At 41.9% G+C, this 24,076-nt stretch overlaps 1 protein-coding gene across 8 annotated transcripts in view; it reads left to right on the top strand.

Annotated features, from left to right (window-relative positions):
- ATRX (ATRX chromatin remodeler) overlaps positions 1–24,076 on the top strand; it is a 140,915-nt gene that overhangs the window by 23,775 nt on the left and 93,064 nt on the right. For all 8 annotated transcript variants that reach the window (XM_073361136.2, XM_073361133.2, XM_073361132.2 and 5 more), the window contains 5 exons: positions 1,855–1,907; positions 2,862–2,986; positions 4,448–4,567; positions 20,448–20,557; positions 23,252–23,319. In XM_073361136.2, the coding sequence (XP_073217237.2) occupies positions 1,855–1,907; positions 2,862–2,986; positions 4,448–4,567; positions 20,448–20,557; positions 23,252–23,319 (476 nt within the window). The remainder of the gene's footprint in view (positions 1–1,854; positions 1,908–2,861; positions 2,987–4,447; positions 4,568–20,447; positions 20,558–23,251; positions 23,320–24,076) is intronic.

Raw genomic sequence — 24,076 nt, 5'->3', positions numbered from 1 at the left:
AAGTACTGCAGTGCGATCTCTTTATCATAAAAGTGCAACTTACAAATGTAGATTTTGTTTTGTTACATAACTGCACTCAGAAACAAAAGAATGTAAACCTTTAGAGCCAACATAGTCCATTTAGTTCTACTTCTTGTTCAGCCAGTTGCTAAGAGAAACAAGTTTGTTTACATTTATGGAAGATAATGCTGCCCACTTCTTATTTACAGTGTCACCTGAAAGTGAGATATCAGGGCTTTGTGTGGCACTTTTGTAGCTGGCATTGCAAGGTATTTATGTGTGAGATATGCTAAACATTCATATGCCCCTTCATGCTTCGGCCACCATTCCAGAGGATGTGCTTCCATGCTGATGACGGGTTCTGCTCAATGATCCAAAGCTATTCGGACTGATGCTTGTTCATTTTCATCATCTGAGTCAGATGCCACCAACAGAAAGTAGATTTTCCTTTTTGGTGGTTCAGGTTCAGTAGTTTCTGCATCATAGCGTTGCTCTTTTAAGACTTCTGACGGCATGCTCCACATCTTGTCCCTCTCAGATTTTGGATGGCACTTCAGATTCTTAAACCTTAGGTCGAGTGCTGTAGCTATCTTTAGAAATCTCACATTGATTCTTCCTTTGTGTTTTGTCAAATCTGCAGTGTTCTTAAATTGAACAGTGTGCTGGGTCATCATCCGAGACTGCTATAACATGAAATATATGGCAGAACCAAGCAGGTGATACAGAATTCTCCCCCAAGGAGTTCAGTCACATATTTAATTAATGCTTTATTTTTTTAATGAGCATCATCAGCATGGAAGCATGTTCTCTGGAATTGTGGCCGAAGGATGACGGGACATACAAAGGTTTAGCATATCTCACATGTAAAGCGGGCAGCATTATCTCCCGTAAATGTAAACAAACTTGTTTGTCTTAGCGATTGGCTGAATAAGAAGTAGGATGGAGTGGACTTGTAGACTCTAAATTTTACATTGTTTTATTTTTGAGTGCAGTTATATAACAAAACAAAATCTACATTTGTAAGTTACACTTTCACAATAAAGAGATTGCACTACAGTACTTTTATGAGGTGAATTGAAAAACAGTATCTTTTGTTTACCTTTTTTACAGTGCAAATATCTGATAAAAATAATATAAAGTGAGCACTGTACACTTTGTATTCTGTTATAATTGAAATCAATATATTTGAAAATGTAAATACAAAACAAAAATATTTATAATTTCAATTGGTATTCTTTTATTAACAGTGCAATAAATCACATCCTCAAGTGACCCACGAATATTGATGATATGCTCTTGAGTGAGCCACACCCAGTCCTTAGCCCAGAAAGTTGTGAAGTGCGAGCCGTAACTGTTAAATGGACCCTTTGGAATGGAGGATTGCAGGGAAATAAAATCTTACGAAGGGGTCCTCTACTATTTTTAATACTTCCTCAATTTCCTGCAAATTGGTGCATAAGAAATATGGTGTATGATTCTGTGAATTTCTCAGATCACAATAATATTTCTTTATAATTTCTGATGCAGTGTGTGCTTGGTGGGGCTCAAAATATATATTCATTTTAAGAGATCTTAATCCAGGTAGTAATTTATAAACGAAAAAGTCTCATAATTGAATCCAGCTAATTACAACACTACGTTTACAAGCAAAACTTTAATTTTTGTTCTGCTACCCTTGATATGAAATGTAGTATGAACAAGAAATGGGATATGATTGGTTTAAACCCAGCTAGAAATTGACTTCTGAGTTGCTGCTGTATACCTAAGAATCCAAGAAAATAATTTTTTGTTGGTGTATGTTCTGGTCACACACTAACAGATGTTTGTGACTTCAAAATTTTTCCTTGTTTTTAGGGCAATAGCTCTTCAGAAAGATCCAAATCTTTAGGATCATCACGTTCGAAAAGGTTAGTTTGAAAAGGAAAATGTGAATAATACTATTTGTAACTAGGTGCCTTCCCTAACTTGGTCTACAGAAACAATCTACGCAGGGCCAGCTAACTATATAGTGTAGATTGGCATGGAGCCATGTAACTTCAGGCTGATTTACACCAGCTGAGGAGGCTCACTGTGTCAAGTTCAAATTTACCCCCTTCCTGGAGTATGGCTTTATTAACAAAGTCTTGATGGTATCTTGTTTTCTATCTCAAGGCTCATCAGGCATAAATGCTCATTGGGTTCTTCCTTCAGGACTATCACCCTACACCCAGGATTTTTTTCCCTTGGAAAAGTCATTTCTATGTGTCCAAGTGGGGTAATCAGTTTACCCTGTCTTAGTGAGTCACTAATACCCAATAAAATCAATACTTTACCAGTAAAATCAAGACTTGGTAACAGTATGAGATGTTTCAGACAAACACTGCCAGTCTGATGCACTTCAGTTTATTCATGTTTTTTTTGCTCTCTTTCAAGAAGTAATGCACTAAGGTAATAGTTTCTCAGTTTGTGCCTAAAGAAAACACATTCTCTGTGTGGCCAAAAATAACTGCATTTTAGCAACCTTACACTGATCACTTTCCTTCTTGTCTTTTGCCATCTTTTGGTAAACCTTACGGTTCTGTCCTTCAGATCCTTTTAAAATATGTAAAACAAAACAACATATAATCTTTTCTCTAGGGGGAATAAAAAAAATTTATGCATCTCTAAGAACAAAATTCCTCTTCTGTTTACTGTTGTCATGCTTGCCCAGTCTGTTTCTCTCTGCTTCATCATCTCATGCAGTTTAAATTAGATCGAAAAATAGAATTTAAAATTACCAGATTCCTGACCCAAGGGAGATTGTTTGATTGCAAAGCACCATATACACCTAAATTGCTATAAAATATTTATCACAAATGTGGATTTTTTTTCTGTTCATACAGGAAACCTACAGTTGTAACAAAATATGTTGGATCAGATGATGAACAAACCTTACCTGAAACTGTAAATGAAGATGTTTCAAATGAAAACTCAGAAAATGATGTTGATATGAAAAGCTTACCTAAAGGTAGAGCATGCATTTTCTGTGTGTCTGAATTCTGCGAATTAGTGTCAAGATTATATGATGGAATATGCATAATAGCCACAAAGGGAAACGTTGTATACTTCGTCTGTTTTTTTTTTATTTTTATTTTTTTTGTAAAGTGCCAACCTTAGCAAGCAGGATATTGAGGCCCTACTATGATTATAGCATTCAAAAGGTTAAAATATTTTGTTTTTAAATGTCTACTTTGAACCCCACATACATAAATCACTGGATCTACCAGGATGCACTGATTACTTAATTCAAAATATGCATTGGAATCCATATTTTTGTGGAAATAAAGACAACATGAAACAGGAAATGGTATTTTGCTTTTGTTCTTTTGTAAACATTTCGGGTAAAATTTTCAGAAGTACCTAAGTCCCATTTGAGAATGGGATTTAGTTCTCGTAAGTGACTGATTTTTGAAAATTGTACCCTTTGCTTAAAAGTATTAGAGGTTTAGGCCAGATCTTGAAATATGTTTAAAAACAAAACAGAAAAAGCTGGTCATTATTGGGTTATTTTTAAATGCAATACTTTTAAAACACCCTCTACACCATGGGGGGAGGGATAGCTCAGTGGTTTGAGCATTGGCCTGTTAAACCCAGCGTTGTGAGTTCAATCCTTGAGGGGGCCGTTTAGGGATCTGTGGCAGAATTGGGGATTGGTCCTGCTTTGAGCAGGGGGTTGGACTAGATGACTTCCTGGTCCCTTCCAAACCTGAGATTCTATGATATTTTTAGTTTTAGCATTGTTTAAAAAGAACAACAAAAAAGCTTGCCTTTCTTAGCTCTATAAAAGCCATAGTATAGCAGAGACCCCAGAAGCAGTCATTGTATGGTTATTTTCACAGAACATTGTATTACTGCAAATTCCCAGGAGACACAGGATTGAAACCCAGCTCTAAATGTGAAATTACACTTTTTTTCTTCACGTAACTTTGGTTAGCACTGTTCGGTTTTGTTAAAACATTAGTAAATTTAATAATTTTGTAAAAAAGGAAAATGAGATTTTGCCCTGTTGGTGGGGGAGGGAAGAAATTTCTACAGCTTTTGAGAGATGCTCAGTTAGCTGTCCTAAAACTCCAGGTGCCACGGAACAGTTGCATTGCAAGCTCACCCACATTGTCTCACTGTTATGCTTTATTCTGTTCTTCATGTACTGCATCTGGGGCTAGAGAGGGTAGTTTGCTCTCCAGGGTCGATTCAGTCTTTGATCTCTGTCCTACAATTGCAATACCAGTGCCAGTTTGAGGTGTGTGATATTGATATTTGTAATATGGACACCTGTGCAGTAGGATATATTTATCAGTCAGTCATCATATAGCTTGTTGGGGGAAAATTATATGCAATGTTGGCTTTTGTTTAAACAGGAGTCTTGCACTTCACTGGAATGTCACTTGGATATGTAATGGTTTCCACCTTTTAAATGAAATTATTCTAGGTACAGTGGTTGTACAACCAGAGCCAGTGCTGAATGAAGACAAAGATGATTTTAAAGGGCCTGAATTTAGAAGCCGAAATATCGTTAAAATGAAACCTGAAGCTCCCAAAAAGCGTGGAGGTAAATACATTTTATAACATGTTTAAAATGGGTTTAAACTGCTGTTTATAGCCACGTTTGGTACATCCAAAAATTGTACATATTTCCTAAAAATACCTCCACTCTTCTGGCTTTTAGTTCACTAAGGGTTCTGTCCTGCTGAAATTAGCCTCCATTGCTGTCCCTGCAGTGCAGCAGTGAAAGCTAAGATTTTACAGAAACTAATCTCCTGCCTTGGGTAGCCATAGCATGCTTCATTAGGTATTCTGTGTAAATCTTCTTCACTCTATTCCCAAGAGTTTGATTCCATTCTGCTATTTTGCCATATCCTTTTCTAGGGAATAGTGGCATACCATTGCATACCCCAGAATTTAAAAAAAACATGGTCGATCTAGTAGCCTGTGGGCTGAATCTCACCTGCAGGATAGTTTCGTCTGGCCCCTGAACACATAGTATAGAACAAAATGGCATCCTCCGCATAGTGTGACCTTATACATACGGTGCATCCAAGGTCATTGTGTGGAGGGTGCCATTTTGGACTTCCAAAGGCATGCAAGTATAACTGCATGCCTTATTAAAAATGTCATGCATGCCACTGCTAGGGAATGATGTTGGAACTCCACTGAATGTATTTTCTGAGGCTCCAAGAAATCCATACAGATGTAAGCAGAGACAGAACGTTAGTTGGTAAGGAAGATGTTTTTGTTTTGAAATCCCAGATTAATTTAATTTCTTGGCACTTCCCTGGCTATTGGTTATATACCTTAGGTCATCTGTGGAAAGTTGTTATGCCAGCCAATTTTCTTAACCTCTACTAGAATTGATATGCAAGTACATAGATGCTAATGGATAATATAAATTCATCTTTTATGGACTTGGAAAACAGAAAAGAACAAGCAAGAGGCCATGCATAAACTACTTCTATAAATAAGTGACTGTACATTCCTTTCTCCCCTTATAGTGCAGGCAGTTTTGTAATTTACATACGAAAAATAGTAATCAGTAGCTTACTCCAGCCTAGTTACTTCTTTGTTTATTATAATAGTTGATATAAATAACTTTTTTTTTCCCTCATATGTAGTTTAGGTATTTAATAGGAATCAAAAATAATGACCGTGAAAAAGTTTACTTACTCTTTTGTGTGTGCATGTGTGAGGTGTTTTAGGGTGTTTTTTTAACATTGATCTCTCCTCTAATTATATTGGCTAATTGAAGGGCCACGTGGTTCATTTTTAATTATATTATTGGATGTTACATTCAGGACAGAATCTCATGGTTTTGCCTGAAGTGATAAAGTGCGATCACTGAGGTCGTTCCTGCTCACCACCACATGGTCTCTTGTGATGTACCTTCGAAAAGACTTTTATTCTTGTAAATGGTCTTTTTGTTGTTTTTACAGTAGTTTTAGTGTGTGTTTTAGTTTTTAGGATTTTAAGGTCTTTGGGACGCCATTTTGCTGGTCTCCCTCCTGGGTACTGGATTATGCTGAAGACACTGGGGTTCAAGATCTGCGCTTTCTGCCCTTGCTTGTTCTCAGTCAACGACAAGCACCAATGCTGCCTTTACTGCATGGGGGAAGCCCACTTTGCATCCAAGTGAAGTATCTGCCTCTCTTTCCCAAGCCATACCTGAGAAGGCTGTGCTGTCCACTTCAAGAAGCACCTCATGGAGGTTGCCATGAAGCTGCAGTAGGATCCAGACCAGGGAACCCCCTCATAGATTGGTCTGAGCAATCAAGGAGTGTGCCTCCTACCATGGAGCTCCAGTCTGGTTCTGCTGGTACCAGTGCTATGGACCTCAGGCCAAGGCTTAGTCGTGAGTGAATATAAGCGCGGCAGTAAGTTTCCTCCAAGCCCAAGAAGGATACTGCCCTGTCCACGAGATCTGTTCACAGGGAAGCAGAATGTTCCAAAGCTCACAAGCGTGATAAAAAGTTGTTGTATAGACCATTGGATCCGCCAGTTCCATCCACTGAGCCACATACTCCTTCCAGGTTGGCACTGCTTAAGTCAATGGAATCTTCGGTTCTGAGGCAGTCCTCTTTTTGGCTCCCATTCCGGCTCTGGTTCTGACTACAGTGCGTATCGCTGACACCAGGGAGACCTGATTTGGCTTATGAGCTCTTTGTCATGGAGGAGGGAAGGTCTCCATGTTTTCAAGTGCCATCGCCTTCCAGGGGAGTATGCTCTCTTACATTAGACTTGCCTGTTACTCTATGGGTTACTCTATGGGTTCCTGTGGGTCCGCTGGTTCCAATGGCACCACCATTTGTACCAGCCTGACTTTTCAGCATTGGAGGACTCTGACAGAGTGCAGGGTCTGGCCCTCCCATACTGCCAATATAAGTACCCCAAGATTCTGCTGACTCAGTGGCAGTACCCTCTCTTTCCCCAGCAATGGAGCCATTGGTACTCTGCTCTTCGGGGCTCTCCATAGCAGCTGCTGGATCTGCCTTGTTGGTCCTACTGGGGATTGTGGCTGCAGTATCCACCTTCAGAACCTTCCTGCTCCACTTGAGAGGTGTCTTTTTATCTTATCTCTTCAACCATCAAGTTGGCATTCCAAACCAATGTTGGAGGCTGTTCCACTTAGTCTGACTCCAAAGGTACTGCTGGAACTCCAGATGCTGCAGTGTCTTTGACTCCCTCCTCACCCCTGGATGACTACTGTCAATTCCAGGAACTTTTATGTAGGGTGGCTGCTGCTCTCCACGTTCCACTGGAGGAAGTACAGGACAAACAGCACCAGCTGCTTGACATCTTATGTACCTCGGTACCAGCCAGAGTGGCTCTACTGATCAAAAATGCCATTCTTCAACCAGCCCATATTGTCTGGCACACTCTAGCCACTTGCACACCCACCCCCAAGGGGGTGGAGATGAAGTACTATGTACCTGAAAAGGGGTCTGAGTTTCTGTTCTCTCATCCCCCCCACCCAATTCCCTCGTCATACAGGCAGCGATGGAGTGGGCCCAGCAACAACATGCATACTCCACCCAGCAGACAAAGAGGGCAAGCAACTGGACCTGGGTCGCAAGGTATTCTCCTCTGCCAGCCTCCAATTTCGTATCTCCAGTTAGTTTGCTCTATTAGCTAAATACAATTTCCTTACCTACAGGAAGCTGGGAGACTTTGCAGACAAACTTCCCCAGCAGGACTGAGCTCGCTTCCAGGCTATGCTACAGGAGGGGAAACTAGTTGTGAGAACGAGACTCCTGGACGTAGCAGACACTTCTTCACAGATGATGGCTATGGAATTGCTATGCAGAGGGAGTCATGGCTGCCTTTGTCAGGTTTCCCAAGGGAAGTCCAGAACAACATAGAGCAGTGGTCCCCAAACTGTGGGGCATGCCCCCCTGAGGGGATACGGAGGAATGTTTGAGGGGGCGCACGATGAAGCCTGGATCAGCCCCCATGCTAGGTAGGGAGGGAGCACCACCGAGTTGCAGCTCCAGCCCCAGTCACAGGTCTGGCCCCAGGCCAGCTCCTCCCCCATCCGCAGTTCTGCCTCCAGCTCTGCCTTCAGCCTAGTCTCATCTGGTGAGCCAATTATGCAGTAATGGTGGTGTTGGTGGGGCTTAGACCTATTCCATTACTGGTAAGGGGGGTGAACAGGAAAAGTTTGGGCACCACTGCCATAGAGGACCTCCCTTTCAATGAATCTCATCTCTTCAGTCAGAAGACTGATGAGTCCCTCCACTCCCTTAAAGACTCCAGCGCCACTCTGCTGTCTCTGGGTATCTACATAGTAGCACCCAAGTTTTACCAAGTTTTACCACCCGCAACCAGTCAACATTCTAGAGCTCCCCATTTCTTCCACCAGCAGTCCTGTGAGCTGCCTTGCAAATGGCAAGACCCAATGGCCCCACCCTCTGGGTTCTTCATACAACCTACAGCATCTCGTACTCAGTCTTTGCAGAAGCAATACTTCTGAAGGCACCTAGAGAGCCGGCAACCACCCTGCCTCATGCTATACTTCTGAGTTCCCTCTTCAGGGAGCGTCTATGACACTTGTTTCCAGTTTGGAGTGCAATAACAATGGACAAATGGGTCCTAGATGTCATTTGACATGGCTATATGATCAAGTTCGTGACGTTACCTCATCCACGTCATCAGGCCTTGCCTCAGGGACCACTCTCACGACAGTATCCTTGCTCTAGAAGTGGTCTCCCTACTGCAGAGGGGAGCGATAGACCATGTTCCTGTGACCAGTCCGGACACAGGGTTTTATTCTACTTATTTCCTAGTCCCCAAGAACATAGGCGGTGGGTATAATAGGCCTGGGGAGTCTCTGTCTCTCCTGTCGCGGCCACCAGACCCTGGTTGTGATGTTTGGTGACAAAGTTTTTGCTTCATTAGGCCCCATGCAGGTTCTGGGGCGGCTGAGGAGGTGGTATGTGCTATTCAGCTTCCCAGGTTCATCGGTAATATCCCTGGACTCCAGAGAGATTACTGAGGAACCCACAAAGCTGAATTTGAAATATCATCTGAGCCGCCCCGGAACCTGCATTGGGCATATCAAAAGCGTTGGGAGAGACGCTTTTCCCTGGGGTGGCTTGCGGTCTGGGGAGGGAAGGTGCAGCTATAGCTGCCCTGGAACTTCTTTGGGTGGGGGTGCTCCGGGCAAGTGGGATGGGGGCTCGGGGCTTCAGCCAGCCCAGGGCTGCTCCAGCCAAGGGGGGGTGGATGCTCGTGGCTTTGCCCACCCGGGGCTCCTCTGGCCAAGAATGTGGGGGGCGCTCAGGGCTTTGGCCAGCCCAGGGCTCCTCCGGCCAGGGATGTGGGGGGTGAGGACGCGCTCTGGCCTTCGGCCAGCCTGGGGCTCCTCCGGCCAAGGGGCAGAGTGATCGGAGCTTCAGTCAGCCCAGGGGTCTTCTGGCTGGGGAGCAGAGGGATGATGCTCAGGGCTTCTCTGGGCGGTGGGGAGGTCGCACTTATGTCTCCAGCTGTGGGCTGGGGGAGCGCAGGTGGAAGTGGCAGAGCAGGGGGCTGGCCTTCCTGAAGGGGGCTCCACCCACTGCCCATGCTGAAGAAGAAGACTGATCTTAGACCTCAGTCATCTCAACCGCTTCATATGCAAGCCAAAGTTTCATATGGTCACCATAGCAGCCATCATTACTTTTTTAGAAAAAGGCATGTTGTTTATGACCCTTGATCTGTAGGACACTTACTTCTACGTGGATATCCATCCTACCCACAGACATTTTCTGAGATTCATGGCAGACCTCTGTCACTTCTGATACAGCATTTTACCGTTCCAAATCACCACTGCTCCTTGGGTCTTCACCAAAGTTTTCTCGGTACTGGCAGCCCACCTCCGGTGCCAAGGGATCCTTATATTCCCATATCTTGATAATTGGCTGCTAGCAGCACAATGAAAAGGGGAGGGTTGCGCCTTGACCTCCATGCTGCTCACACTCCACTCCTCTTTGGGGGTGGGTATAAACATTGAAAAATTGACTTTTGATCCTATACAGTCCCTGGAATTCATTGGGGCCCACATCCATGCAATCTTGGCATGCGCCTACCTACTGGAGGACAGGTTCCAGACCCTACAAGAGCTGAGTTTCCAAGGTGATTTTGAGTCCTTCTGTTCAGGCCAAGACTGATCTCTCTCTTCTTGGCCACATGGCAGCTTGCACATATGGTACCGCCTTCACTTATCTCCACTTTTGCTGCCTACAGTTGTGGCTCCAGAGGCCCTTTTCTCCCACATGCCACACCATAGACTTCCTACTGACCGTTTCCCACGGAGTTCTCTCCTCCCTCAAGTGGTAGACGGACCCAGGACAGGTCTACACCAGGATACCATTCCTTCCATTCTCCCCAAGCACGACAATCATCACAGACGTGTTGCTCGTCAAATAGGGTGCCCACATGGGTAAGCACATGACTCAAGGGAGTTGGACTGCTCTGGAATTCTGGATGCACATCATCATCCTGGAACTTCGGGCAGTGCTGAAAGCGTGTCGTGCATTTCTCCCGTCCATCCACTCCTCTTATGTTCTTATCATGTCAGAAAACACCACCACCATTTGCTACATGGGACCTACACTTTGTGTGGAGGCAGTTTGTCTTTAGGATTGGTGCATTGCTCACAAGATCCTGTTGTCGGCAGTAGGGATGTAAAAGTTTAAGCAGTTAACCAATAAGCATCAGTCTTATCGGTTTAGGTTAACGATTAAACTCTGCTGCCACCCGGCATCCTGGCTGCTGCCCGGCATCCTGGCTGCTGGCCCAGAGTCCAGGGGCTCTGCTGCTGCCCCGCATCCAAGACTCCATTGTGAGCGCAGGGCCGGCAGCCAGGTTCCGCGTAAGATGTGGGGGTGCTGCAGCACCCGCCGCACCCCTAGTTCCCCGTGTATGTGAAATCCTTAATGGTTAACTGTTTAACCAATAGAATTTTAATAGTTCTAACGGTTACTATTTTTAAACCATATTTACATCCCTAGTCGGAAGCATACCTTCCCAGGACTCAAAATGTAATTGCAGACTTCTCACCAGGAAATTCATGACTGACCACGAATGGGAGCTCCATGACTCTGTGGTCGTCAATGTTTTCGACCGCTGGAGGACTCCTATCTGGACCTCTCTGCCTCCCACATCAATAGCAAATGCACCCAGTACTGCTCTGGGTGGGGGGACTCTGCTCCCTTTCCCGAGGTGATGCCCTTTCCCTCCTCTGGTTAGACCAGATCTATTTACACCTTTTCTCCCCTACTGCTCCTGTGGAGTGTCCTACACAAGATCAGATGGGCAAGAATGACTGCCATTCTGATCAGCCTGTTCTGGCCTTGCCAGTTCTGATTTCCCCTTCTTCTCCACATCAGCGTGTTCCCTACTTCCGCTGCCAACTTTCTTGGAACTCGTCATTCAACACAGCACGAGGATCCGCCATCCCAATATACAGAGTTCATCTCAGAGCTTGGTTTTTGGATGGGCATCTTTGCTAGTGCGGGAATGTTTATCAGCAGTACAAGAAATCCTCTCAAGTAGCAGACAGAAGCCCAGAAGGTGGTCCTATAGGCCACGTGGAAGCATTTCACCTCATGGGCCCAACAGAGGGGTATTGCTCCTGAACATGTGGACATCCTTCTTTTGGACTCTCTCCTCTTCCTGAAGATGTCAGGTCTCGCTCTCAACTCCATCAAGGTGCACATAGCCGCTATGAGTGCCTTCCACCCCTCTCTGGAAGGGCACTCCCTTTACTCATCCCTCCTGATTACAAGGTTTTGGAAGGGCCTCCTAAGGACTTATCCTCCTGTTTGACGCATCGCTCCCCAGTCGCACCCCAATCTTGTTCTGATGGTGTTGAACTCTTTGAACCTGCTCCCTATCTCGCCTCTCCATGAAGGGTGCCTTCCTGGTAGCTATTACTGCCACGAGAAGGGTTGATGAACTAGGGGACATGATGGCAGACCTCCCCCCTCTACCATATTCATAAGTACAAAATTTCCCTGAGCTTGCACCCTAAGTTTCTGCCAAAGGTTGTATCCTGCTTTCATCTTAACCAGTTCGTACACTTAACCTCTTTCTTTCCGGAAGAATACTGCCTTCGCTCCCTCGACGTCTGCTGGGCCCTGACTGTCTGTCTGCAGAGGACGAGATCTGCCGGGCCCTGACTGTCTATCTGCAGAGGACTAGACTTTTTATCGCTGGAGTGGGAAGAATTAAAGGGCAAGTGATCTCCGCTCAGAGGGCTTCTAAGTGGGTTTCAGGGTGCATTATGCCCTATTATCAGTTATCAGAACTGTCTCCACTCCTTGGGGTACAAGCCCACTCCATGAGAGCTCAAACATTGACCACAGCTGTGCTTCATGACGTACTGCTTTTGGACATATGTAGGGAGGCCATATGGGTTTCAGTATATACATTCTCTTTCCATTACGCTTTGATGTGAGACTCTGCGACGGATGCCTCATTCTGTGCAGCTGTTCTCCGTTCCACGGTTCCATCATCTTCTTCACACCTTCCTCTTAGCTAGGTACTACTTGTTAATCATCCTCAGTGGAATAGATTAGGGACCATTGCTAGAAGAGGAGGAGGTTATTTACGTGTAACTGGAGGTTCTTCGAGATGTGTGGTCCCTATCTATATTCCAGTCCTGCCCTCCTTCTCCTCTGCTGTGGATTTCTTGGTTTGCAGTGGAGAAGGAACTGAGGGCATGGTTGGTCCGCCTCTCCCTTTATTGCCTCAGATGAAACTATGAGGTGGAACAAGAGCACATGCATGGACCAACGGACGCTACTACTTTCAAAATCTCTGGTTCTGGATGCATGGCGCATTTATATAACCCCTCAGTGGAATACAGAGGGACCACACATCTTGAAGAACCTCCAGTTACATTTATGTAACTTCCTCGTATTGCAAATAAATCTTATCAATTTTTTTTTTTTTTTGGTGAGACTAGAAGGCTGGTTCATAAAGGTAATAGTATTGATGTACTAGACTTCTGTGAGAGGCATTTGACTTGGAGCTGTACAACATTTTGATTAAAAAAAAACCCTAAAATGATATAAAATCAACATGGCAGATGTTAAATGATTTAAAACTGTCTGATAGGTCTCAAAATGTAATTGTAAATGTGGGAATCTGTCATCAGGCAGGTGTTTTTTGTACCGGGGGTCCCATAGGGACTGGTTCTTAGCCCTATGCTATTTAACGTTTATCAGTGACCTGAAAGAAAACAGAATTACAGAGAATGTTTGCAAATTACATAAAGATTAGGAGAGTGGTAAAATAATAAAGATGGCACTGATACAGAGCAATCTGGGTTGCTTCATAAACTGAGTTTAAGCAAATAATACGGTTTTTCAATACAGTCCAATATAAAGTCACACATCTAGGAACAAAGAGCGCAGGCCATGCTTATAGGATGAGGAACTCTAACCTGGGAGACAGTGACAGTGAAAAAGATTTGGGAGTCATGGTGGATAATCAGCTAAATGTGAGCTCCCAGTGAGAGACTGTAGCCAAAAGGGCTAATGTGATACTTGGATGTACAAACAGAAATATCCAGGAGTAGAGAAGTTATTTTACCTGTGTGTTTGGTGCTGGTGCAAAATTTCTTGGAATTCTGGGTGTCTAGTTCTGGTCTCCACAATACAAGAAAGGTGTTGAAAAATTGGAGAGGGTTCCGAGAAGACGCATAAGAATAACTGAAGGATTGGAAAACATGAGACTAAAGGAATCATGCTTTTAGTGATGGTTAACTGGTAACTAGATCACAATCTGTAATTACCTAAATAAGGAAGATACATTTGTTACTAGAGTGATCTTCCTTCTAGCATACAAAGGCAAACTAGTATCTAGTGGCTGGAAGTTGAAGCTAAACAAATTCAATCTCAAAATAAGGTGCACATTTTTAACAGTGAGGGTAATTAACCACTAGAACAGCCTGCCAAGGGTTTTGGTCGATATTCCGTCACTGGAAATGTTTAAATCAAGATTGTATCTTTTTCTAAAAGATGTGGTCTAGTTGAAACAGGAACTAATTCAGTGAGGTCCTGTAGCCTGTGTTATGCAGGAGGTCAGACTAGATCATCACAAAGGTCCCTTCTGGCTTTGGAAACTATGAAGCTTTCCATGGCTTGGTCTGCTTTTCTTCACCAGAGCAAACATTGGTTAGATATAGTTGTTTTAACCTGGAGAAAAGATTAGCAAATGTAAACTATCTTGTTCCAGGGCAGCCAAGGACCAAGATTTGGGTTTGCATGCTTTCCTGGTATGTTGTGGGTGAAAGGACTGTTACATGCCTTCTCCCTGTTTCATTTAGTTTCCAAAAGTCTTAAAGATAGGGCAGGGACCAGATTAATTTGACTTCTTCAACCTGGGTCAGTTAGGTATTCAGTGCCCTTTACAAGCAATGTCTTGTCTTTTTTCTCATTAGTAATACATCTCTTATTTTAAAAGAACAGCAGCCATTTTCATCAATTTTTTTAATCTTTTCATCAGTCATCCTGGTTTCTGAGTACTTTACAGGTTAAACTATTTCATTTCTCTTTAGAGTTAAGAAATTTCTTTTTAGAATGAAGGAACCAAGGAAAACATATACTTTAAAAATTTCAAGAGTTTGCAGGTGGTTTAACAGTGTTAAAACCTAAGCTTTGTTCAATCCCCTTACCTTTAAAATAGAAAAGTTTGTATCATCAATATGTATACATTAATAAGCATCTTCTGCCTGCCATGTACCAATGGTGAGGTGATTCTACTTTTTCTGACCTCTGAGCTTTTTGGAGAGTCTTTTGCCCTCACACCTACACCATAAAATACAGGGAATATATCTGGACTAGAGTTTGTAATCCTGTTTTAATTTGCCATGGGTAAATGACGCAACTTTGTGTCCTGTAACAAACATTTGTGGAGCATCTAGATTGCTATTTATAATGGTGTTTAGTTAGCTGATTGCCTGTTAATTTGATCCAAGAAAAAATTCTTCCATTTCCTAGCAAGTTATAAGTCTTAGGAAAAAATACAGGCAGCATTATATACTGATATTAAATAACTATTACATATTATTACTTCAGGCAGTTCCACCATCCTTGTGGAATACAGTGTAACGGGGATTAGCCATAACCCCCTCTTCCTTACTAACATCACTTTCTGATGTTGTGGTTAACAGGGGGGCAGTCTTTGAAGAAAAAATGTTGAACTTTTGCCCAGAAATTTCAAAGGGAGGCTTACATCAATTTAATAAGAATGTAGGCCACGTTATTCAGTTTTGTCCTGGGCTTAGGTCAAAATTTTGAAACCTAAGTGCCTAAAGTTAGGCTCCTAAATTCTTGCTTAGCTACTTAAATAGAAGTGACCTTTCAGAGTTACGGAGTGTCTGCAGCTTCCACTGGAAAAAAATCTGCTCTTTTGTGTTCAGTTCACAAAGCATTATTCTCTTGAGTCTGGAGCAAGATCAAAAGATTGGTTTAGTAGGGGATTGCTTCTGTCCTTGTTTAAATAATACTTCTGGGTGAATTCTGTGTCGAACAATGAAAAATTCTGCACACATTTTAAAATTCTGCAAAATTCTGGCTCTTTTATTTGTCAAAATATCACAATACAGTCATGCCAGTTTCAGTTACTTTGGTAGTTTATTTCACAATACCTGCCAACAAGTATGTCTGTAACTGTTACAGACAATAAGTAAGATTGAGGGAAATTTTTTTTGACAAATAGATTCCTTACTAGGCATATTAATACAAAACTTTGAATAATTCATTTAAACTATAATACAGAAACATATTTCCTACACGCTTCAGAAGCAGTTTAAAGGCTTGGGGGAGTCAGGGGTAATGGAGGAGCTGAGGAAGAGGGAAGGAGCTTGGGATTGAACCTTGAGGGTTGTTGGATGTGGGTAGGAGGAGTATGGAACAGTTGAGTTTTTTTGTGGGGTGAAGGGATTGTTAGGAAGTCTTCCCCCTGCAGACTCTGGCTGACCCCTAGCCTCTAATTCAGTCAGGCACATCTGCCACTGCCCCATGCGTCCCTCTACCCTCCTGTTCCCATGTGGCCCTGCATCCCCACTCAGCCACTTTCTCCACCTATCTCCATGTGTCTCTGCACCTTCACTCATCCATCCCCTCCCCTGTCCTCGTGTCCCTGCACCCCCACTCCCATTCAGTTCTCCTCCCAGTCTTCTCCCCATCAGCCCTTCTGAACTGCAGTCTGTGACACCCCTCCCTCCACCCAGCAGCCCCATGTGCCCCATGCTGTCCATCCACTTATATCCTATGCCTCCTGACCTGGCCCCACAGGCAGGGTGCTATGAGGAACACAGTCTCTTCTGTTTTCCCTACGTGCAGCTGAGGCTGCTCTCTCGGCGCCACAGCAGCTCCTGGTCGGTGAAAGACGTAATTGCAGGACTTCTCCGGCAGAATGTATTTTCTGTGGAGAAAAAATATTCTGCGCAGGACATGAATTCTGCATGTGCGCAGTGGTGCAGAATTCCCCCAGGAGTAAAATAAGCACTCCCTTCAGAAGGTTACCTTCTGTTAAATGGAATTTTCCTAATATGTTGCTTCTGAAGATTCATATATCAGCCCTTCCTTCTTCAGAGTCTATAAATACTCAAGAAGAGTAAAGGTCAGAGAGTGGATAGAAGGGTTATGTGACCTTTTACAGTACCATTTTCTAGAATGCTCAGATCCAAGGACCCCATAATAGTTATGCAGTTAAAGGTTTCTTGGCTCCTGAGTGTGATATACAATTCCTGCACTGTGGTTCTGCAGCGGTAACACGTTTGGACAACTCAGTTTTTGGGGTAGTAACCTTCTGTTTTGCAATGTTTCATGTTCTCTTTATATGATATATTTAAATAGATGCCTCCAAACTGCTGAGTTTGGTGGTAGTTGTTCCTACAGAAATATCTAAAGGTCTAATACATGCAAGGGGTGAGTGGGATGTGGAGAGGATAGTTTTGCAGCAACTCTACAGTTTTTCATGTGTCTTCCTGGAAATTCTGTATGGTTTCACATTGGAATTCCTTCATGGTTTTGATTCCAAAAGATATTTATTTTATCTCAGAATCTTGTATGAACTAAGATGATGCATGGGTTTAACTGAAGGTGTGATGATATTAACGTCTGTAAGGGAGATGATGATAAATTGGTGCAGTGTCATATCTCTAGTTAAAATGGTGCAACTTTGTGTATAGAGAGAGCCTTTGTGTTCTTTGCTGGTGCTTTCTACTGTCCAGCTGATGGGCCAGTGATTGCTTTGTGTTGATTGCAAAACACTATAAAAACAATGCGGTGTTATGTAAAATTTTACATAGTGAGTAGCATTCATTACTTTGTGGAAACTTAATTTTGTATTTTTCTAACATATTTAAATGAATATAGTACTTGTGAAAACTGCCAAGTTGGTACCCCTGGAGGTGAAAACCCTCATTCTATCCATGAAACAAGCATAGCATAGGCTGAAGCAGTGCAGATTTTCCCCACGCTGACATGGTAGTATGCTTCCACCATATTTTGGAGGGACTATGTCTGTACTAGCCTCTTAACCTCTAGATAGTGTCCAATGTATCTTTGGCGGTCTTCTAAATGTGACAGTTTTGGTAATGTTTTGTGTGTTGTTTCCTGTCCACCGTGTAATGGACAGAGACTAGCAACTCATCTTACATTAAACACCAAGCACTCATTGGCTGATAATGACTTTTGACAACTATCATCTTGGGCCACATTTGGTCTTGTGACCTAGTTGTCGAAGGCTTTGTATTTCATTAGTGATTGCCCCATAACCATCTAGCTCCTGTCTTCCTTAACTATTCCTCCTTTCCCCTAAAATACAAGTTTTGGTTAAACTGAATGTTTCAGAGACTCTTGCTGCCTGCAGATGTACTGATAGACATGGCCTCACTTTCTATCTTGAAATATTTTTAGTAATGGTAATGTAAACGATTTGAGCAAGAACAGACCTTGTAACTTTATTTTAAAAAAATACTGTAACCTTGCAGTATAGCTTGAATAAAAACTAGCATAACATTCAGAATATTGATATAACCAGGTATTTATTTACCATGCAAATCTGGTGAAATTTCTGTCAGGATAGACAGAGTTTTGAACACACTGATATTCATGAAAATAGAACACTTATAATAGCATATGTAGTATAAAATTACTGACCAGATATACTAATGACAATATTCTTTGATTCAGATCTTGTCATGGTCATCCATACTACTAGTCTACAGTATTGAAATAGGCTGTATCTGGCACACACCTTAGTACAAGTGGAGGCTATTTACCTTCTGAGCAAGAGAATATTAAACATATACTTCATACTCGGCTTTGGCAGCCAGGAAACTTCTAGATGAAATTCAGGATTTTAATTGCCATTTTCAAAGTGGCAGACTCCGTCAAGAGCTGCTTTCCACAGTTTGTATTCATATCAATCTAGTGAACCAAGCTTAAGGTCCTAAAGGATGAGGCTTGAGTGGACATGGAGTTCCTTGGAATTTTACTGCCAGAAATTTGAATTCAAGCCAATACCATTATATTATATAACATAAAACTACAGCTGTTTTCCTATTCTTTGGTTCTGACCTTTATAAGAACTAGTTTAGACACTATGGGAGGGATAAAATCTTCAGAATGTTTGAGGAATTACAGAAATGGTGCAACTGGCCTGGGATCGGTCAGGTCTTCATCTATTTTTTTTATAGATGTGGTGCTGAACAGGATTGTAAAGTGAAAATACCAGCCAAATGTTTCTTGTCCTCTTCCTGGTAAGCTGAATTACCAGTTGACATCTTACATTTTGTCAAAATTAAGGATAATATACTGATTCTGATCGAAATATAACCTACAGTTCTGTAAGATAAAACACCATAAATCTTTGCTTCTAGACTAGTAGTTGGAAAAAATGGGGTTGAGCAGGTCAAACTTGTATATCCTGTTGTGAGGTGTTCGAGACTCAAGTACTAGCATAGAGATTTCCATGAATAAGATAATTTATTTTCCTTCAATGTCAAAAATGTGTTTCTTGTTAGCCAAAGGAAGGAAAAGCCAAGAGTATATAACAGGGGCTGGCCGGAAAGCTGACTTGCTGTACCTATTTTACAAAACCCATCTTAAGCCTGAAGTTGGTTCAAGGATTTGAAATGCCCTTTCCATTTCATATCAAGTACTTTGTTCTAAGAATCCCAAAATATTCTCAAGTCTGTTAACACACACTGATGTACCCAGCAGCTGAAAATGTCTGACTCTGAATGAGATCTGTTGTTTTCACCTTTCTTTGTAAAGCTTTCTTCCTCTTTACTTAAGCCTAACAGACTCTGAGTCCATTTAAGGCTCTGTCTCCTTTTTCAAAATCTCTGAATCTTTGCCAATAGTCTGTATTTTGTTTTTGAAAAGTTCAGTAGGTTCCTGAACTCTTTTTGGTATTTGTGCCTGATTCTGTGTATGTGCGTTAAAGCCTTTAAACGAAGTCTCATCTCTTGGATTCACAGCCTCCTGAATTGATACAGGCAGACACGTTGCAGTTGACATAAGTCATCCTGCAGCCTTCTCCTGCTTTACTGCTTGATTCCAACTTAAAACAGTGGCTGTGGGGTTTCTCAGCTGGCTTCCCTTCTTTTCTTGACAGCATCACTGCTTATAAATAAGAATAAAAGTTGTTAAATGGAACAGTTTGTACTAAAAGACCACACTACAGGTGGAAGCCCCACCACAGCAAACAGGACTAAACCAACTGGAAAACTGGAGTAGTAGCTACCAATAGGATGGTCAAAGTGTATTTTGTCAAACTGTCATTTCAGATACAGAAAACATTTATAGATGACAAAATGAATGTGAACTTCCAGGACAGTGTGTTGAGCAGAATGGTCTGGAGGTGTCCTGTACAATTGCTACAAAATATTGCCTTAATCTATTTTTGATCTTCTATAATGTTTCACACAAAATCAGAGAGATTTTATTTATATTTTTAACTTTTCAAAGACTTGTTTTCCTTATTTCTCATTCAGAAATAAATTTAAAAATCTGAAGGAAATATTAAAATATTTATTTATAAACTGCCGTGGTATTTTATGAAGAAGAATAACTGAAAGTTGAGGGATTTTACTTTACAATGCAGGACCATGATTAAATGTATTTTTACTGACAGTTCAAGTATGTCCTCATAAAATAACAATTTAATCCAAGTATATAACCTCACCAAGGAAGAATTTTTTTTCCCCTCGATACATTTTATCTGGAAAGCAGATAATGGCCCAAAACCTCTTCATTAGCCTTTAAAAAAAGGTGAGTGGTTATAGAAAGCTTCCTCTAAAGCTGGGTGGTAAAGCATTAGAGTGGGTTTTGAAGTAAACAAATAATTTGACAAACCAAAATGTTGTAATAAGGAAACACAGTAGTTGTTCATAGATTTCTTTTAAAAACTAATATGTCATTTATAATCCCCTATAGAGGAAGGTCTGCATGGAATTGTAAGCTGTACAGCCTGTGGGCAACAAGTGAACCATTTTCAAAAGGATTCAATCTATAGACATCCTACACTGAAAGTTCTTATCTGTAAGGTATGTAATAAACTGTGCCTCCATGTGCCTTTTCATTTCTTAAAAAAAGTGATCTGTCACTACGTGTTCTCTGTGTATTGTTTTCTCTTGTTAGCCTGTTAAACTTTGCAATGTACATAAACAAGGAAACTGATAGCAGAAAAGGGAAAAGCAAGTATTAAAATGTGAAGTTACTTTGATAAAGCTTATACACCACAAATGTTTAATTTATTGTGGTTTCTTTGGAATTAGTTTTAAAGTGTTAATCATTTTGGAATATATCACGAAACTACTCTCATTTTGGTGTTTATGGTTTTATATGATATAATAGGGCTCCATATCAGTTTGCCTCTCCCAAGAGGCATAGCACAAAAGGCTCAGCACCAAGGTAAGGAAGAAGAGGTGACTTTAAGGACTCCTTTGCACTACTTGGAACTAGGCAGCTACCTGGAGTTCAAACAGCCCCTGATATAAATTAGATCAATGACAGGGTCCGCCCTAACTTATGGCAACTTTTCCACTGGTTGTGCAGCACCACAGTCCAGAATTCTGTAGCACTGACCACTGTGGGTAGATCACCTCCAACCCATGTCCATTCCATCATTGCCCCTACATTAAAGTCTTTGAAGGAGGCAGTGTAGGGTGGCCTATGTTGGCCCAATGCTGCCCCTGCAATGGGGGAATTCACCCATGCCCTGTTGTGTCAATTCTTTAAGCTCGTGGAGTCATAGGTGCTGACTGTGTGGGTGCTCCAGGGTTGGAGCATCCACAGGGAAAAATTAGTGGGTGCTCTGCATCCACTAGTAGCCAAGCTTCCCCCCCCCGCCCCCAGCGTGCTGCATCCCCGCTCCTCCCCCTCCCTCCCAGCGCTTCCCGGCCACACCCCCACCCTCCTGCCACCTAACAGCTGTTTGGCGGTGCTTAAGACTTTCCAGGAGGGAGGGGGAGGAGCGGGGACATGGAGTGCTCAGGGGAGGAGGTGGGGAAGGGGCAGGGACTTAGGGGGAGGGGGCGGGAAGGGGATGGGGACTTTGGGGAATGGGTGGAATGGCGGCAGGGTGAGGGTGGGGCAGGGGCAGGGCCAGGGGAGGGGTTGAGCACGCACTGGGAAGAGGGAAGTTGGCGCCTATGGGTGGAGTGACATGTAGGGTCTGTGATGTGGGCTGTATTTGGTCTTCAGGTTTTTCAGTTGGTCTAGTACTATATCCTTAAGGATTGACACACTGGATCTGAACTGAGGTCCATCTTGTCCAGTATCCTGACTCAGACAATGGGCCAATACCAGCTGCTTCTCAGGAAATTACAAAATCTCTGACAAAAGTAGGTACAGAATAACCAGTCCACAAGGAACATTGCTTCCAGTCCCATTGTAACTCTGAATAGTCGAGTTATATATATTTATTTGAGCTTAAGCTTTCGTGAGCTACAGCTCACTTCCATCTTTTTGCGGATACAGACTAACACGGCTGCTACTCTGAAACTAGTTTTATATATGCGTCCAATCTATTTTTTTAATCTTGCTAAACTCTTAACCTCAATTATGCCTTGTGTCAGTGAGTTCTACTGTAAGGTGATATTTACTTTTATCAGTTTTACATTTCCTTTCTTTTAAATTCATTGAATGCTGCCTTGTTTTTTAATATTATAAGAAGGGAGAACAGATCAGGAATTCTCTGTACCTTTCATTATTTTCTATCCCTGTGTCATTTCCTTTACCTTAGTTAAGAGACAAATAAGAAACAGTTCCAGACTTTTCAATATCTCATCATGGGGGTGTTTTCCTACGTCTCTTAACTACTCTTGTTGTCTGTCTCTGAATCATGTTTTTGCTATAACTTTTTTTGTCATAGGATGACCAGGTACTGAACTCTGTATTCCAGGCGAGGGTGCATCATTACTTTATACACACCACATGTGGATAGATCCTGAAGCTGTTTTTCAGGATTGTGATGACAGTGGGTACAAGTGAGGGCAGCATTTGGTCTACAGTCTTTTGTCAGCTCTTGTTCAAGGAAAACTGATAAGTCACTGGAGCCCTACTTAAAAAAAGACTGAATAAAGACTTCAGAATTTGACCTAACCAATTCAGGAACCGCAGTCATTACTATTAATCAAGTGGGCTTTTTTAAAAAGTTTTAGACTTAATTTCATAAACTCTGTTCCTGTACAAATTGTTGCGTTGCTAACATCAACAACAACATGAGGTTGAAATGATAGTTGCAGCTACACTGGGGGTTTTGTTGGTTTAGCTATCGTGGTCAGGGTGGGTTTTTTTTGTTTTTTGTTTCCTTCCACGCTCCTGACCAATGTAGCTATGCAGAGATAAGTGTAGACCAATACTGAATATAAAAAATAATAGTCAACTTGGAAGTTTTAGAATAAAAAAAACCTGTGGTCTTCAAAAGAAGGCAAACATATTTAATTTTCAAATAAGGCTTGTACCATTCAGTTCAGAAAAGTCATTGTGTAGGGGCTGCTGTGTCTTTAGAGTGTTGTTAAGATTAGTTACAATTTTGTAAACAGCAGGTGAAAATGAGAGAGAGAGAACATCTTAAAGGGGTTTCTAGTTTTCATTTATAGACAGTGATCTGAAGTTCTAAGAACATTTTAAGAGTCTGACATTCATGCATTCATTAGATTAAGTCATAAAGATTTATTAAATTCCATCTCACTTTAATTGAAAAAAAATTCCTTGTCCACCTATTTGCCTTGCAGACTTGCTACAAATATTATATGAGTGATGACATTAGCCGTGATTCAGATGGAATGGATGAACAGTGTAGGTAAGTATGTAAACACCACTATAATATTACCCACATCAATTAAAACAATAATGAAATGCCCACTGTCCAGCCAACAGACCCATAATATTATGTTGATATTTCAATTTTAAATTTTAGTACAAACTAGGAAAACATAAATATAAAGAAATCAAGTAATTAGCCCTTTTAGTTAAAAGTTGAATATCACATGACCTAAAACCTAAACATCAGTTTATGTATACTTAGTTAAGTTTCCAACACCAGCTTTATATATGTTTTCTGATCATTATCCCATAAATAGCATTTATCAGGTGGGCCACTGAAGCTCACTTTCCCAGAGAAAACTTGATATATTGGTCTGTAAACTGCAAACCCACTAATATATATGTAAGAGGTAGAAGCTAAAACCCTCATTCACTCTTATGTCATCAACCAGAGGCCACATTGTCTCATATTACTATCCAGATATGGTCCACTCAGAACTTTGCATTTGTCCAGTAAACCAAGAATAGGTTCATTCTATCCTGTTCACTTTCTGGTCTTTGTCAGACTGTGTGCTCCAGACATGTTCCAAAAAGAAAAATTTTCTCCTACATACACTGAGTATACACAGTTCAGGACACCTTCCTCCCCCCATCCAGTACCTCATGAACCCCTGCAAAATGGGCCTCAGTAGCCCTGTACCTGTGATATGGGTCAGAAAGGGAGATGCAGTTTGTATCATTGTATTACAAAAGACCATACTCTTATAATTCTCGTACTGAACAGGGAAGACTTA

This window comes from Lepidochelys kempii, chromosome 9 (assembly GCF_965140285.1).
Source record: "Lepidochelys kempii isolate rLepKem1 chromosome 9, rLepKem1.hap1, whole genome shotgun sequence".
In the NCBI taxonomy this organism is placed as follows: domain Eukaryota; kingdom Metazoa; phylum Chordata; order Testudines; family Cheloniidae; genus Lepidochelys; species Lepidochelys kempii.
This window is presented reverse-complemented; position numbering and strand designations above follow the sequence as displayed.